General features: G+C 42.7%; 3 protein-coding genes across 5 annotated transcripts; 2 read left to right on the forward strand and 1 right to left on the reverse strand.

The window, feature by feature from the left end:
* Window positions 1-130: 130 nt before the first annotated feature.
* Window positions 131-4,030, reverse strand: prr15lb (proline rich 15 like b). Its single transcript, XM_084669498.1, has 2 exons — window positions 3,706-4,030; window positions 131-904 (listed from the first exon to the last, which is right to left on the reverse strand). Exon 2 carries the CDS (start codon window positions 876-878, stop codon window positions 549-551), a length of 330 nt encoding a protein of 109 aa, XP_084525624.1. The 5' UTR covers window positions 879-904; window positions 3,706-4,030; the 3' UTR covers window positions 131-548.
* A 795-nt stretch (window positions 4,031-4,825) lies between these two features.
* On the forward strand, window positions 4,826-8,963 carry cdk5rap3 (CDK5 regulatory subunit associated protein 3). The gene is made up of 14 exons (XM_084669493.1): window positions 4,826-4,960; window positions 5,315-5,360; window positions 5,466-5,597; window positions 5,906-6,006; window positions 6,302-6,350; window positions 6,640-6,818; window positions 6,956-7,092; window positions 7,252-7,396; window positions 7,500-7,613; window positions 7,726-7,807; window positions 7,888-7,976; window positions 8,167-8,372; window positions 8,507-8,678; window positions 8,830-8,963. The coding sequence occupies exons 1-14, from the start codon at window positions 4,955-4,957 to the stop codon at window positions 8,893-8,895; spliced, it is 1,524 nt and encodes a 507-aa protein (XP_084525619.1). The 5' UTR covers window positions 4,826-4,954; the 3' UTR covers window positions 8,896-8,963.
* Window positions 8,964-9,082: 119 nt separating this feature from the next.
* On the forward strand, window positions 9,083-16,524 carry nfe2l1b (nfe2 like bZIP transcription factor 1b). 3 transcript variants are annotated; one of them, XM_084669492.1, is made up of 6 exons: window positions 9,083-9,363; window positions 10,588-11,387; window positions 11,808-12,029; window positions 12,392-12,481; window positions 12,639-12,794; window positions 12,882-16,524. In XM_084669492.1, exons 2-6 carry the CDS (start codon window positions 10,836-10,838, stop codon window positions 14,265-14,267), a joined length of 2,406 nt encoding a protein of 801 aa, XP_084525618.1. In that variant the 5' UTR covers window positions 9,083-9,363; window positions 10,588-10,835; the 3' UTR covers window positions 14,268-16,524. The 3 variants fall into 3 exon arrangements, with proteins under 3 accessions (XP_084525618.1, XP_084525615.1, XP_084525617.1); XM_084669489.1 differs by lacking the exon at window positions 9,083-9,363 and adding an exon at window positions 9,375-9,553; XM_084669491.1 differs by lacking the exon at window positions 9,083-9,363 and adding an exon at window positions 9,569-10,354.
* The last annotated feature ends 1 nt before the right edge of the window (window position 16,525 follows it).

The raw sequence follows: 16,525 nt of genomic DNA on the forward strand, positions 1-16,525 counted from the left end.
TGACTGACTCACTTACCTCAGTCTTGCCAGCCGACACACAATGAAGCAACAAGTGAAACGCTTCACCCAGAACTCTGCTTATACATTCCTATGTCACCACTTAGATGTATAGGCAAGGAGTGGTTTAAGATTCAAGACATCATTCACTTTATTTATTAAAAACAACTCCTAAAACCAACATAAATCCATGTTATGTGAATTAAATGCATACAATTTTTTTGGGAAGAATATAAACAAAAACTATCTTCCGTGGATTGATTATCCACACATCTTTATAGCCTAATAAATGTCTTCGCATCTGAAGTCACATGTTCAAAAAAGGTAGACTGAAGGTGGAATACTAAGTTATACAATGGTGCTCAATTGATAACTTGTTTGTATAGGTGTGTGAGGAAGATTTCAGTGGTTACTATGTACTATGTGCCTTCTATTCTGTTTATATTGAATGCCAATATGGCTGTGTGTGTGTTGTGGGTCTTGCTTGCCTGTGTATGTAAATGTTAATATCTCAAGTGTATATTAGTGTTAAAGTGTGTGTTTTTTTTATTTTATTTCTCCGCCATATGGTTCTCATCACTGAGGTCCTGCTGGGGGAACAGGTCAGGGTTCTCGGCCAACGCGGCACGGATCTTCTTCTTCTCCTTGAAGCGACCGGAGTGAGACACCTTGACGTGCCGTCCTTTGGTCGCAGAATTATCCACTATTTTCTCCAGACGTGCATTGAACTGGCTGTCCATAGGGTCTGAGCAAGGAGGATTGCCGGAGTGCTCCTTGTTCCCGGTGTTGCTGCCAGACTCTGCTGGGATCTCATACAGGACCTTGGCCTCTGACTTCTTCTTGCGTGTAAAGGTCAGTCTCCACCAGCTGGGGTCAGCCATGGCACACGCAGAGACTGTTGGCAGACCTGGGGGGGGAGGAGGGATACAGTCATGTTGTTAATGTCACTGCGTTACATATTATGCACCCCAGACAGTATCAGGCACTGAGGAGGTGTGTTTGATGTGTCTGATCACTCTGGTGTGTGTTCGTTTGAAGATGCACCGCAAATTATAGGATGCATATCAATGTGGCTGTCTATTCAAATATAAAGTGGTTTTAAATCATTTCACTACAGTGAGGTCGAATAACACAAGCAGACTGGGATGACAAGACTGGCGTCACATAACACACAACTCATAGCCATGCTTGCATTGCTAAATACCAACTAAATTATGTTTTCCGGACCAATAACATTTTCCAGGTCTTTGTATATTTAGCACAGATCTCTTTGGTCAGATATGTCATGAGTGTTAACTGCTTAATTTTCTTTTGTTCATTTAATATTTTTAGCAAACTCTTTCATCCAAAGCATAAAAATATTGATTACAACAACGCCTAAAAGAACTGGAGCAGATAATCAAGTACTAGAAGTGTACAGTTGTATAGTGTTTGTAGTGGTTTGCGCCAAAGTTTATGCAGTAATAGTTGATTGCTTTCTATTATCTCAGTTACATCTAGGTGATTAGGAGGAGTAATTGAGAAGGAAATCTGATACAGGCTCTTAGGTGATAAATTAATTAGCATCTGAGTAGTGTCCCATGTCACTCCCATGTGATCTGATATCAACTCAAAAAAGCCGTCCAGCTAATGAGAATGCAAGCTGTTTCCTTACAGTGGGGCAGCATAATTTGTTCAGAACAAATGCTATGTATGAGTTTTGTCACACAGCACTGTAAAACTGATTACATTCCTTGGGATGTCTACTAAAGGTTACATGAGATTTCAATCAATGGGAGCTGAATCAATACATAAATGCACATAGATTGCATTGACAGTACCCAGTTAAGCTTTAATTTTCTTTCTGAACATTAATTTCTACTGCCAGCATAGGAACCGTGCTCAAACCCACCCACCCAGACCATCAAAAATATGTAAAAGAAAAGGAGATGTTTATTTATCATGCGATTTTCCAGGATCACTTGCAGGGGGCCGACAAATGGAATAGAGCTAGATGACCATTTATCTGAACCCTGTCTTGAGGCCTGATATGTGTTCTGTCACATTTACAACCACCACCTGTGGTTCATCATAGTTGAAAAATAAAGTTGTATATCCACATGAGGGCTGGGATCTGTGGAAACTCCCTCTTTGAATCTTTGATTCACCGCGCTTATCTGATCTGGCTTCACAATTAAAGTCCATCATGATGGTCTCTTTGTCCTTCGTTTATTCAATCTTGAGATCCATGTATTGTGCTGACTACAAGAAACAACACAAAACTCACTGTTGGGTGGTAAGTGAATTTTGCACCATTATCCATCCAGCATCCCCATATCCTTGATTGACCGTTGAATCACATTTCAAATTCTTATCTAAAGGCACCTGACATTGTAGTGGTTAAGTGTTTGGCATAGGAAACAAATGATAAGTCACTTCATACTGAAATGGTATATTTATCTCTGAGGTACTTATGTAATAATGTCCTTGAAAGAAATCGTCCCCATGGCAGATCTCTTACATAATTGTCAGTGTACTTTACTCTTTCAGCTTCTCCAACTTCTTAATTACATTTATTTCTGACCCTGTTTGTGTACGGACACCCGGAAATCGATACACTTGCACTTCAATATGAGCTTATATGGTTCTATGTTCCCTAAAAAAGTTACCACTCATGTTTCAGTTCATAAGCTTTACTCCTGGCATATTCTGGCACTAGCTTGTATATATGTGATATCGTTTGAAGGATGTATGAATTAAGACTTATTTTGGGATATAGGGAACTGCAATATTTGAAAGGTTTATGAAGGATTACTTTCTAAATGAGATTTACTGTCATTTAACGGAAAGTTACTACATGTACTTGGTACTGAGGAGATCGTTTGACTCGAGTTATGGAAGCCCCCTCCATAACTCTTAATAAGTAACTTTGTGTTCTGTTTTGTGTGGGTGAGAAAGTCCTGCAAAGCCTCACAAATCACAGAGACGGAACACTGTGCTCACAATAAACACTGGAAAAACACTAACTTAGCACTGCAGAGCCTTTCAATGATACAACGCATGAGGGAAAGAAGAGTCCAAGGGTGCCTGCTCTGCCCTTTCATGATTATTGAGCTGGATGTTGTAACAGACTTAGGTTTCAGCTTCACTGCCAGACACCTGACAACACTTTCAGGTTATTACATACAGTAGAGTTGGGATGTACTGATGGGGTCTTCCAGTCTATTCAATGCATTAAGTTTTGCATTAAGAGGTTTGAGGTCATGCTTGTTTCTTTTCACGTTTGTGGTTGTGGAGGATCTTTGTCCCAGACAAAGTTTTCACTAAACTTCGTTTTGTACACGACCTTCAGCTGCTGTACTGAGTAACAGAACGTCTAAGCTCAGATGCTGCTCGCTATCTCTTGGGGATTCTGTTTATAAACACACACACACAGTTTTATATTTACCTTGGACCATCTATCCTCAGGTATGCAAATAGAAACAATTGCAATACACTCATTCATGGGCTTATACAGGATGTCCATCTTAAGGAAAATGTACAGCTAACTATTTAAACAACCACACATAAAAAGACAATAACAACAGCATTGAAACTGTTTCACTCCAAAAAGTAATAGTGTCTAAATGAAATGATCATTTTAAGGTTGAATAAAAAAACATAAAAAGTTTTGTTTGAAAGACCATACAAGCTTCCTTATGTTCAGACATAGAGATTTTTCATGCTCACCTATTTAATGAAGTTGAGGTCAGTATCTTGGAGAGCAGGAAAATTTCAGATCTTAAAATATCCAGCCATATCTAAGCTTAGGTGCATTAATCGTGGTTTGTCTTTGCTTTTTCTTTATCACTCCTTGTCTAACCTTTTTCAGAAGTCTTTCATTGTGCTGACGTTCCACTGTTAAGCCACAGGTGCAGCCGTTCTCTCTCTCTTTCTTTCTCTCTCTCTCTCTCTCTGCCTATTAGCGTCTCTTTCACCCTCTTGCTCACACTAACACACACCCTTGTAAAACACACCTACCGACTGCCCAACTCCATGTATAAGTACACGTAAAGGCCATGTGATTTCAAGAGAGACTGAAGTCCTGTTGTCAACCTGCCAATCCATTACAAGATGACTATCCTGTTTTAGAATTGTTCTATCAACTTTAGAGGTACAAAGTTCAAACGAATAATTGCAAAATGAAAACAAACTAATGAACAGGATTTGTGAAGGCCTATCTTGTGACAAACGCGTGGGCCAAATGGTAACTTGCCGGAAGTTCTGAAGCATCTCTTGAAAGGTCATCTGTAAGGAAGGTGTTCAGATAGGTAATTTGAATGTGGAGGTCAAATTACAAACAGAGGTGAATTTCCCTGTCCGATTTGGAAATCTGAATATCATTCAAATCCAGGAATGGTCCACATCTTGGGACACTTTTTTTGTGGTCTAATGGTTATAATGGAATATGGAATTGGATGGGTGGGTGGGTTGGAATGTTGACTTCAGCAATAATAAGCTTAATAAGGTGCAGAGCAAAACATTTGAAGTAATGTTTTGTATGTATAATTATTTACCAAATGTAGTCGGTGACAAAACGTAATAACCGTATAAAATACAACAATTATCCTATGTATAGTCTACTGGGTTTATAAAATGGAAATATGTGGAATTGGGCAGAAGAAAATTAATCCCATGGTTCTGGAAGCAGTTGATGATTTTGAGGGGACTGCCCTCTGATGGTGGAATGCGAATCAACACTCACAACGTAGAAACCAGCTTCAGTATGGTAGATTGTTATTGGTTTAAATATATTTCAGTCCGAGAGGAATAGCAACATTACGTTTCTCTATTGGTTGCCTTTCCTCAAACGTGTCGATTCGACTAGGATTCGACTGTCTTGTAAATACTACTTTGGACGGGAAGTGTGTAAATGTGTCTATGATTTATCTATGATAACATAAAGAAATTCTGCTGTTATTTTAACGTTAAAGAGGCAATGGAGGTATGAAATGATGTCCGATGTCTTCGTAACAAATGTAGACGACTTGTTGATATATTTGTAGTGCTTGTAAAACAACTGCTGTCAGAAGACGAGTTAGCCAGAGCTACTAGATAAACTGTAGTCTTAGCGATTCTTTTTAACAGCGTTGCAATGATTAGGTAGCCCAATGAAGCTATGAAAGCAGCTCAAAGCTGCTCAGCTCCTTTGTGCATTGTCATTTCCACGTTTTTTTTTAATTTATTTATCTACGTAGCTAGGTAGCTTTGGTGAATAAACGTTTTCTACCAACTTATCGTCAATCTTCATCATTATATGGCCATATTAAAGGTTAACGTAATGTAATGCCTTCCACAGAATGTAAAAACCCTCCCCATTGATGTACAGACCAGCAAACTTGTAGGTAAGATTCTGCAATCTTCATGCAATTATGTACCACACTTGATGGGTAGTTACTGATATTAATACAGGTTAACCTCATCGTTGTTCAACCCTACTATGTTTGCAGACTGGTTAGTGGACAGACGACACTGCAGTCTGAAATGGCAGAGTGCAGTAATGTCGATCCGGGAGAAGATCAACGCTTCCATCCAGGACATGCCAGAAAACGAGGAGATCAAACAGTTGCTGTCAGGCTCCTGTATGTGCCTCATTACCTAGACTGCTCTTGGACAGGTTTCCCAGATTCGTTAAGAAGCTCTTAACGCTAAGAGCTTCTTAAGAGCGTTCTAAGAACCCTCTAAAATGCTCTTAGAACGCTCCTAAGAAGCGCTTATATTAGCATTAAGAGCTTCTTAACGAATCTGGGAAACCTGGCCCTTATGGTTATGCACTACATGTTCATCTTTGTGATTAAGAAGCTCTTCTGTTGCCATGCTCCGATGCTTCTGCTACAATGAAGTACATGATAGATAGCAGATTTAATGTGTTGGCTCATTGTTTTTGCAGACATCCACTACTTCCACTGTTTGAGGATAGTGGAAATACTGAGAGGAACCGAGGCTTCCTCCAAGAACATCTTCGGTAGATATTCATCTCAAAGGATGAAGGTGAGAGGATACCACGTCTCACACAAATTTGCAGACCAGTGCTGTTCCACATAAAAATGTGTATCTGCTCTATGTTACTGTGACCCATCCGGGGGTCAGATGGCTGAGCGGTTAGGGAATCGGGCTATTAATCAGAAGGTTGCCGGTTTGATTCCCGTCCGAGCTAAATGAAGTTGTGTCCTTGGGCAAGGCACTTCCCCCTACTTGCTTCGGGGGAATTTCCCTGTACTTACTGTAAGTCGCTCCGGATAAGAGCGTCTGCTAAATGACTAAATGTACTGCTTTATTGTTGCAGGACTGGCAGGAAATTATATCTCTCTATGAGGCAGACAATGCGTACTTAGGTAAGTTAGACTGAACTGTGTTTGTACTCAAATTATTCCTTAATTCCTGAGAAGCGCTTTGGAAGCAGGCTTCCAAATCAGCCCAGCAACTCACACATGCTACTGGATTAGATAACAACATGAATCAGTTAATTGCACTGGGTCTGTACGTGATCGGCTTGAACAAAGGCCTTCCTACCTTTCTAATACACAAGACTGGGATAACAGTGCAATAGTCAGTCAGAGGAACTCTGGTCATGGCAGCCTTGTGCCCGCAGTGCTGATTCCTTCCCTGTTGTGTGTGATCCAGCGGAGGTGGCCAGCCTGTTGAGTCGCAGTGTGAGCTATGAGGGCCCTGCGCTGAGGAAGCAGGTGGCCAAGGCCCAACAGTTGCAGCAAGATCTCAGCCGGAGAGAGATGGAGTGTCAGAGTGGTGCTGCTGACCTAAGGGAACGCTTTTATTCTGCCTGCAAACAGTATGGCATCACGGTGAGCACACACAAAATATACTAATGTACGAAACTAGTTATAGTGAAAGCTTTTTGACATTCTTGCTCTAGCTGTGTTTCATTGTGCTGCAAGTAACACGATTGCCTCTGCCCCGTGTGTCTCTTCCTCTCTCCCAGGGGGAGAATGTTGCCAGAGAGCTGCAGTCTCTAGTGAAAGATCTCCCAGTGGTTCTTGGGGAAGTGGGGAAGGACGCAGCAAACCTTGAGGAGCAAATTCTGCTTTACACAGCCTTCACAAACTTTGTCTGTGAATGGTGTGTACACAATCACATTTCCATCTGCTCAAAATATATATAGATTTATTTATTTTAATTTGCTGGGATATTCGAATGGTGGAATGGTTTGTACTCTCTGCTGGAGAAGACTAGAATACTTGAAGTATTACCTGTTTAGACTAAATTCCCTCCCCACAGGTCTGAGGAAGTCTTGCCCATGCTGAGGTATGTCCAGCAGAAAGGTAACACAACGTTCTATGAGTGGAGGACGGGAATATCCCCGACAGTTATCGAGAGGCCTGTCATGGAGGAAGCACCGCCCGATACAGTCACAGAAGAGACGGTTGGTGCATATCATTTTCACTGTTGTGTCACAGCCACATTGACAAGGTGTATTTTTAAAGATGTGTGTATGAAATATGTTTGCTGGAATTTGTCTTTGTAAGATTGACTGGGGTAACCTGGGCAGTGGAACAGGGACAGAGGCAGAGGATGGTAGTTTTGGCGTCACTGTTGAGGATGGAGTGGACTGGGGCATTAGCTTGGAACCTGCCTCTGAGGTAAGAAGTGTTAAGAGGAAGTTATATTATTAGCGTTTTTCATTTCTGCCTGGGCTGTAAACATTGCCTGTGGAAATGTGTATTCTCAATAGTTGAGCTGTTTTCCATTTAGGACACAGGTGGTGATGGCATCGATTGGGGAGGAAGTGAAACTGCCCCAATAGAGATTGAAGTTGTTGACACAGGCACTGACTGTGAGTATTGCTAACATCCAAAAGTATATAGACTGGAAAGAAAGTAATTGGCTTTAGTAACAGTGGTCTCTTTGGTCCAGGTCCTGAGGGTGTGGCCCGTGGAGGTGATGCCTTGTCTATACTAGAGACTTCTCAGACCCGCAGTCAGTTAATAGATGAGCTAATGGAGGTAATGTTCATGTTGTGTTGTATATAAACTCTGGATACATTTAGGTAGTCTTTCAGCTGTGCAGTCTAGTATGCATTGTAGTCTGCAAATACTGGCTCACGATAAAAATAATAAATGTGTGTTATCGTTTATTGTGATTTGTCCTATTGTTGTCATTATTCTATAGGTAATAAAACTTGTGTTTTGACAGCTGGAAGTCTTCTTAACCCAGCGACTAAGTGAGATGGGAGAAGAGGCAGATGTGGTGGCTATGAGCCAGTTCCAGATGGCCCCCTCAGTCATTCAGGAGCAGACCCGCACACATGTCCAGGAGATGCTGGCAGAGGTGCGCCACCTGCTGGCACGGCTGACCAACCTGCGAATGCAGCACCTCTTCATGATCCAGGCCTCTCCGCGGTTTGTAGTCATGACAAACGGAAGACGAAATGAATTGACATTAGAGGCTGATTCATTACATTCTGCTAACCAACCCCTATAACAGTCCCCAATGCCATTTAGTTGCTTATTTTATTTGTGTGTTTGTTTCTAAGGTATGTGGAACGAGTTTCGGAGGTATTGAGGCAGAAGCTTAAACAAGCTGATATCCTGGTCTTGAAACGGACCACACTGGCTGAGAAGAGGCAATCGGCTCTGGAGGAGCAGGCTAAACTGGAACCCCGCATTGACTTGCTGTCAGCCCGCACCAAGGAACTACAGAAACTGGTAGGATGGCCTTTGACCTTTGTTTTTTTGAGAGTTTGGTTGAATTGGCATGGGATTGGGTGTACATTTGAACTATTAAAATGTTTGAGACTATGTTGTGGGTGATCGACAACAAGATTGTGACTTGTGTCAATTGTGGGGTGCTTTGCAGATTGAAGCGGACATTTCAAAGCGCTACAACGACCGGCCTGTAAACCTGATGGGAGTCAACATTTAGCAATGTGGACGCTTATAGATCTCTCACTGTAATCATCCACTCAGTGTGAAAATAAAAGTTTTAGTTAACAGGTGTGTTTCAACTGATTTTTTGGGGAAATACAAGGTTTCCCAAGACATTACCTTGAGACTTCTAATGGTACCCTTTCGTGCCCCCCCCCCCCCCCCCTCTGTTTAAACCTGTGAAAATTGTGTAATATTTATAAAAACATTTGTTTAGGTAAACAATTCTAATCAACTTGGTTTTATGTATTTTGATCATATAACATTTTATTTGTAGCATTTTTTGTGAAATTATATTTGAAATCTGTTTACACCGTAATATAGTAATAAATTAAAACACAGTATGCGACTTTTACAATATAGATGCATCGGCATTGATATTTTTGTTTTTTTTCAGTGCGCCCTAGAATGTTCTACGCATGCTCTGTAGGAAAGCGTGTTTTGGTGTCAGATGCGTCGCTGCTAGGTAGGTAGCTTTCCAGCTAGCAAGTTGGGAATTTTGCAAGTCATGGTGGGCCATTCAATAAGGAAAGAGGGTGGATAATGTCATTGGGTGATTCTATAAAGACGTTTTGATAAACCTACTGGAATTCACTAATGATTACAGAAGGTGGTCGACTTGTGGGCACACAGATACATTAATAAAAACCTCAAGCGTAAGTATAAAATACAGGCTTTTCGCAGGGTATCGGTAGCTTACAGTAGAATAGCAAAGTTAGCCTGGAGTTTAGCTGGTGTTTGTGTTACCATCAATCAAAGTCAGCTGATGTTGCATTTGCCTGATATGGCTAGTCTGCATAATGTGCTTTTGATAGTTATAACCCCAACGTTACGTTAAAATGACAGTGTGTACGAAATCCATTAAAACGTATAATATTGTAGCTAGCTGGATAGTATTTTAGCTAACCCCTCCCCTGTTGCTGTGGTCTAAACATCCCTCTTGTCCATTGGCCAGAATGTATGAGGATCCCGTAATACAGTCTTATCGTAGGGCTGCGAGTGGCTCGTCTTTCTATCAATCACCTTTGCACCACTTGTTGCTAGGGAGTTTGCTCTAAGCCGAGAGCGGAAGTGAACGCTGTCAACACACACGGGCAGTGGGCGTCAAAATACCGGTAGCAAGCCACTGATGTTTTAGCTAGTTATAAGACACAATCACCATGTATAGTTATGCCAGTTTGTCAACGGAGCTATACTCAACACAATACTTAGAGGTAGGGATAGAGGCCAGTTCCTTAAGATAGATGGACATGGTACAACGATTTATAGCAAGCTAGTAGCAATAGCACAGCTGGAGATCCCGAGACTCCCTCGCCTCGTTCACCTTCACAAGAGTCTCCTTTCGAAAAAGATCTTGCACTGGATGGTGTGATTCATTTAAATTCCGATTAACTTGTCATCGAACAGCTTCAACAAACATAGTTAACGTTACGTTAGTGACTGACGCCCATCTTCAGGTCAGTTGGTTAGCTAGGTACTGTACATGTACAGTAGTCTACTAGCTTTTTTTAGATTGCTAGCTCAGTCGGGGTGGTCGTTCGATTATCGTGTTAGGAAATGTATGTTGAATTGTATACATGTAAATATTTGTGCAAAGCTTTCTTGTTTTTTTTATAGTCATTCTTTTTGAGGTTGTCCGTTGCAGTTTAATGACTAAGGAGATGTTGATCTTCTTTGTTCATCCTTGTAGGTATGGGAGGACATACTAAAAAGGAAGACTGGGGACCACATTTGCTTTTTGATTGATATTGTGTCCAAACTAGATAACACCTAGCAAGTTAAACACTTGAAAAGATCTGTCCCTCATCCTCCTATAGATTTTTTTTGGACTTTTAATTTTTCTTATCACAGTTTACATTAAGTGTTCAGTATTGCTGTGCTGTAGTGAGTCCCGTTTTTATTTTATTTTTTACTTTCAACTTTTTCCTTTGTAAAGAAATGCTTTACCTGAAAAAGTACTTCACAGAGGGCCTGATTCAGTTCACCATCCTTCTGAGTCTCATTGGGGTGCGGGTGGACGTGGATACCTACCTGAGCAATCAGCTGCCCCCACTGAGAGAGATCATACTGGGCCCCAGCTCAGCCTACACCCAGACACAGTTCCACAACCTCCGCAACACGCTGGACGGCTATGGCATCCATCCCAAGAGTGTGGACCTCGACCAGTTCTTTACCACCCGCCGTCTGCTGAATCAGGTGCGCTCGCTGGATCGTCTGTCGGTGCCCAGCACTGAGCTGAGCACCTGGCTGGTGCACCGTGACCCTGAGACTGTGGTGTCTGCCGCCAGCCAGTCCAGCCCCAGCATCACCCTAGACAATGGGGCCGGCCTAGAGGACGTGAACAACCCTGAAGCCCCGGCCATGAGAGGTGGTGGCGGAGCGCCTGAGTCAACTTACAACCTTAGTGGAGCAGACAGCCAAGGAGCTGTGGCCCCCGAGGACAGCCAGCAGCAGGGCAACAGGGACAGCAACGATGACCTCACCAAAGAGGTTTTTGGAGCCTTGATATCTGCCTCATTAAAAACAAGAGCAAGCTTAGGCACAGTGCTTGCATTAAAATAATACTTGAACTTAGGTTCAGTGATGTAGAATATAATTTTACTGCGTGAGTGAAAATGCAGTGGTTGAGGTAGGCTTCTTGGTTTAGTCTGAAATGTGTAGTTCTAATTGATGCAGATGGACATGGTGATTAAATCATTTCATCTTGAAATAAAGCATTCGTTCACCCGATGGTCATAGGACCACTGCTCTTATGTGGCACACTAAGCCATTGTTCAGGCCATATAATGATCTGAGTCTTTCACTTGCTGACATAACACCATGCTAGATACGTTGTCATGTTTGCATGACATTGCTACTTTTATAAATGAACCAAACATCCCTGTGATCTGCTGTCTCCTGCTTTTACAGGACATTGATTTGATTGACATCCTGTGGCGACAGGACATTGACCTTGGGGCAGGAAGAGAAGTGTTCAACTACAGCAGCCGCCAGAAGGAGAGTGAGGAGGAGAAGCCCAGCCCTGCGGAGAAGGAGGAAGGGGCGGAGGTGCAAGAGAGCTGGAGGAATGGAGTAAACCTTCAAGATGCCCCACCTGTGGATGGAGAGACAGGGGAGAGCATACCAGAACAAGTACGTATTGGTATTGGCCACAACTAAATCAGGGAGTCAGGTGCCTGAGCAGTTAGGGAATCAAGCTAGTAATCAGAATGTTGCCGGTTCGATTCCTGGCCGTGCCAAGTGTCCTCGGGCAAGGCACTTCACCCGACTTGCCTTGGGGGGAATGTCCCTGTACTTACTGTAAGTCGCTCTGGATAAGAGCGTCTGCTAAATGACTAAACATAAATGGGATAAACATTGTGACGAACACACAATCTACTTGGCCATGGATGTTCTTACTGAGCATGGAATCTAAAATGGATTTGTTCCATCTTAGTTGAATGTTTATTGTCTTGCCCACGTGACCCATGTACTGTGCTGTCTCCTTCCCCCAGCTCCCAGGCCTTGGCACTCAGACCTCACTGTCCCTACAAGAATGCCTGCGTCTCCTAGAAGCCACCTTCCCATTTGGAGAAGAGTCTGAGGTGAATAGCTGACGTCAAAAAAAAAAAAAAAAAAAAAAGAGATTGTTGACATTTAGAAGAGCTTCTTCCCGTTGTTGCTTTTCTTCTCTATTCTCGCAAAATGTCAATCATTTGAATGGCCTTGAATTCAAGGTTCATGTCTGTCCTGTTTGATCAGTTTCCTGCCCCAGTTGTGACTCCTGTGGCAGTCTCCAATGAAGAAGCTCCGTCCACATCTCAGGGGCTTCCTCTTCCTCCCCCGCTGCCCCAGCCTCAGCCCCAGTTGGATCTGGAGCAACAGTGGCAAGACATCATGGCCATCATGGAGCTACAGGTATGCACTTTAACCTAACCCCTCTCCTGGTTCCATAGGGGTCTCTCGGTTACAATTTGGCCTTGCACTAATTAAATATCTTTGCAGGAAATGGAAGTTAACAACTCAGAGAACTCCCTCCTCGGTTCCAACACGAGCAGTGCTAGTAATGCTAGCACCGTGGCCGAGTCAGGCTCTACTCCAAGTTTTGGACTTTCTCGCTCCAATCTCATCAACCAAGATGTCAGCCTTCACCAGGCCTCCCTTCCTAGCTGCAGCCAGGACTTCCCCACCCTCTTTAACCCACAGCTGGATACTACCAGCACTTCACAGCCCACCATGCTTAACCTGGCCTCCAGCAACTCCTCCAATGTCAACACCACCTTTGGAGCCACAAACCTTACTGGACTCTTTCTCCCACCACCCCTGAACAGTACCAATAACATTACCTCCACCCCTGTGTTGCCTGATCCTTTCACCAGTTTGCTGGAGGAGTCAATGCTCGATGAGATCAGCCTTCTGGACCTAGCCATGGAGGAAGGCTTTAGCCAGGCCCAGGCCTCTCAGTTGGAAGACGAGCTCGACTCTGACTCTGGTCTCTCCTTGGACTCTAGCCACAGCCCAGCTTCCCCGAGCAGCTCTGAGACTTCCTGTTCATCGGCAGCATCCTCATCCTCCACCTCTGCCACCTTCTCGGAAGAAGGGGCGGTGGGATACAGTACTGACTCTGAGGCAGCAACTGTTGAAACTGAGGAAGGGGCTGTCGGGGGCTACCAACCTGAATACAGCAAACTGTGCCGCATGAGTTACCAGGACCCTTCCCAATTCCATGGTCTCCCTCAGCTTGACAACATCAACCACAATCACACTTACAACCTACCGTTGTCCTCGTCATTCTCCGAGGACCACCCAGAGCTACCCATTCCCTCTGTTAAGAAAATGGGGCGCGACAAGCAGCAGCAACAATCTAAGCTTCAGCCTCCACAGGACTTCCTGGACAAGCAGTCAAGTCGTGATGAACGCAGAGCCCGAGCCATGAAGATTCCGTTTTCCAATGAAAAAATTATTAATTTGCCCGTGGAGGAGTTTAATGAGCTTTTGGCTAAGCATAACCTAAGTGAGGGCCAACTGGCCCTCATCCGCGACATTCGCAGACGTGGAAAGAATAAAATGGCAGCACAGAACTGCCGCAAGCGAAAGCTGGATACTATCATTAACCTTGAGCAAGGGGTCCACGACCTGAGGCGTGACAAGGCCCGTCTGTTGAAGGAGAAGATGGAGTTCATCCGGTCCATCCGTCAGATGAAGCAGAAGGTACAAAGCCTCTACCAGGAAGTGTTCACCCAGCTCCGGGATGAGGAGGGCCGGCCCTACCCTCCGAGCGAGTACTCGCTGCAGTACAGTGCTGATGGGAGCGTTCTGATCATGCCCCGCAGCATGACAGCAGAGCAGACACGGAAGCCCGAGAAAAAACAGAAGGACAAAAAGAAGTGAGAGGCTAGCTCCTGCCTATTCTTTCATTTTCGCTAAATCAGTAAGAACGATTTCTGCAGACGCAAGAGATGTCCTTTTTACTTTGAGAAGATTCTGGGGATAAGAATAATAGTATTGTTGACGACTCGTCCTGCATTGGTTTTTACCCCCCTTTCCTTCTTTGGTTCCTGCGTTTTCTTCTGGAAACGTCTTAGAAGCGGAGGTTCTCCACTTGAGTACTGATTTTTTTTCTTGTGTAGGTGGAGGAAAAAGGAAAGTATACAGATTTGAAGGGAAGGAGATGTCTTATGAAGAGCTATTTGAAAAACAACCTGCTCTGAACCCATGGCACACAACGAGTGTAGAAGAAAAGGATTATGTTATGAAGGACTGGCATCAAGTGATGTTTGAAAATCATTCATCATTAGTCTGATCAAGGATTGATAGATCAAGCCTGTCCTTCAGAACTCTGGAATGATTGTTGAAGTTACTGAGGAGCTGAAAGGTCCTGATTGAGGAAAACCTAAGTAATGGCTTTGGAAAGTTTAAAGAGTAGAAATACCAAACAATGTAAAGAAAGTCCATATAAGAAACCATTAACACCACTACTAACCAAAGGTTGTATGGTGCACTTCACTTAAACTCTATACACCGGTCTAGGTGGTTTAACACTGCAGTCATCCGGTGTGTGTTTTTAATAGGACAATGTCAACCACTTTAAGTTGGAGGTCCCTTTAGAGATTTAATCTGTCGTAGAGAGGACACTGGAACGAGAAGAAGGTGGAAGGAAAAAAAAGCGTTGTTGGGCTGGCGGTTATTTAGTCCATGTGATGGCGGAGCATGAAGAGTATAGGAGGTGGACCTAGAGGAAGGAGGCACACACTTGCATTATGAAATGTATCAGCTTCTGTAAACCTATACATAGCACTGTAATTTGTCCTTCTAAGGCTTGGCTGTATGCATTTTGCTGTGTCTCTCTGACTTCTCTTTTTGCTGCAGGTTTAAAGATGCAGCTGTTAAGTCTCTAGCTCATGCTCCTGATCTGCATTATTTAAGTAGGTTATTGGTCTAGCTTCATATCAACCATTTGGAAGGTCTGCATCGAATATTGCATTGAAACTACCGTGTTTTTGCACCTGTTATAACATGGTAGGCAAAGGGAAACTCAATCTAGTGGTGGTAGGTCATCCTCTTGAGTTAGTACTGTGTGAATTACAAGTCCTGCTGAAGAACCACCTGCAAATTACAATTCAAACCCATCACTTAAGTTCTTTGGTTTGGTTTCTTGAATTGTGACCCGGGTAAGCATAAACTAGGAGTAAGATTTTGGAAGTCTAATAATTGCAGTGTTAGTCTATGAAGGAGTTACTTGGTAATGTTGTCATTCTATTGATAGTTACCTAAGACAATTGACAAGATTCAGTTGATTTTGAACTACTGTAAACCCTTGCTGTCAGCTATTATAGTTAACAGTAATAAGTTTGTGTAGTTAACAAAAGTAAACCAATTTAATCAAACTGAGTGATCTGACAAGTAGAATGTTTGAAGTGAACACCTTGTTTTCAACACCTTTGTTTCCCAAGCACACATCTTGATTTCGTTTTGAGAACAAGGGTTAATGTACTGTTTTCAGGACGTCAGAAGTGCTGTTGCCTGTTTTTGTGTTGTTGTTGGGGTTAACAATTGTGTTTCAGCGCGTGCTCCAAATAAAAAAAAATAAAAAAATTAAAAAATGGGCAACTAAATTGAAATTGTTGCTACATTCGCAAGGATGTCATTCATTAACATTGTTTTCATGGTTCTTGTCATCAAGGCCCACAATGCCAAGTACAATGCTGTTTTTAAAACAATGTTGTTTGTAGTTAATAACTCTTTGTTGCTGAGCATACACCTGTTTTGCCTGTTTCCACATTTACAAATGAGACAAATGAGGGCATTGAGTTGTACAAGTCCTCTAATCTGAATATCTGAATTATTTGACATATTCAGGCATGTTTTCCAGTGTTCAATTGGAAATACTGACTTGCATTTCAAATCGATGCAATTGCCACTATCAAGCTACTACCATCTTATTGCACTGCTTTTGTTTAATGTATTGTTTGTTCTGTAAATATTTTCATGTCATTGTGTTTGTATTTTGTGTTCTTGTCTTGATTTCTGGAGTTTGGTTGTCGTCGTCCATCCTCTTCCCACTTATCCCCTTTATTTTCTTTCAATATTTGCTGGCAATCTGGGATTGTTCTTTGACGGATTAATAAAGTGTCTTTATTTTCACCTGT

This window comes from Hypomesus nipponensis, chromosome 13 (genome assembly GCF_054491055.1).
Source record: "Hypomesus nipponensis isolate SF chromosome 13, ASM5449105v1, whole genome shotgun sequence".
Taxonomy (NCBI): domain Eukaryota; kingdom Metazoa; phylum Chordata; class Actinopteri; order Osmeriformes; family Osmeridae; genus Hypomesus; species Hypomesus nipponensis.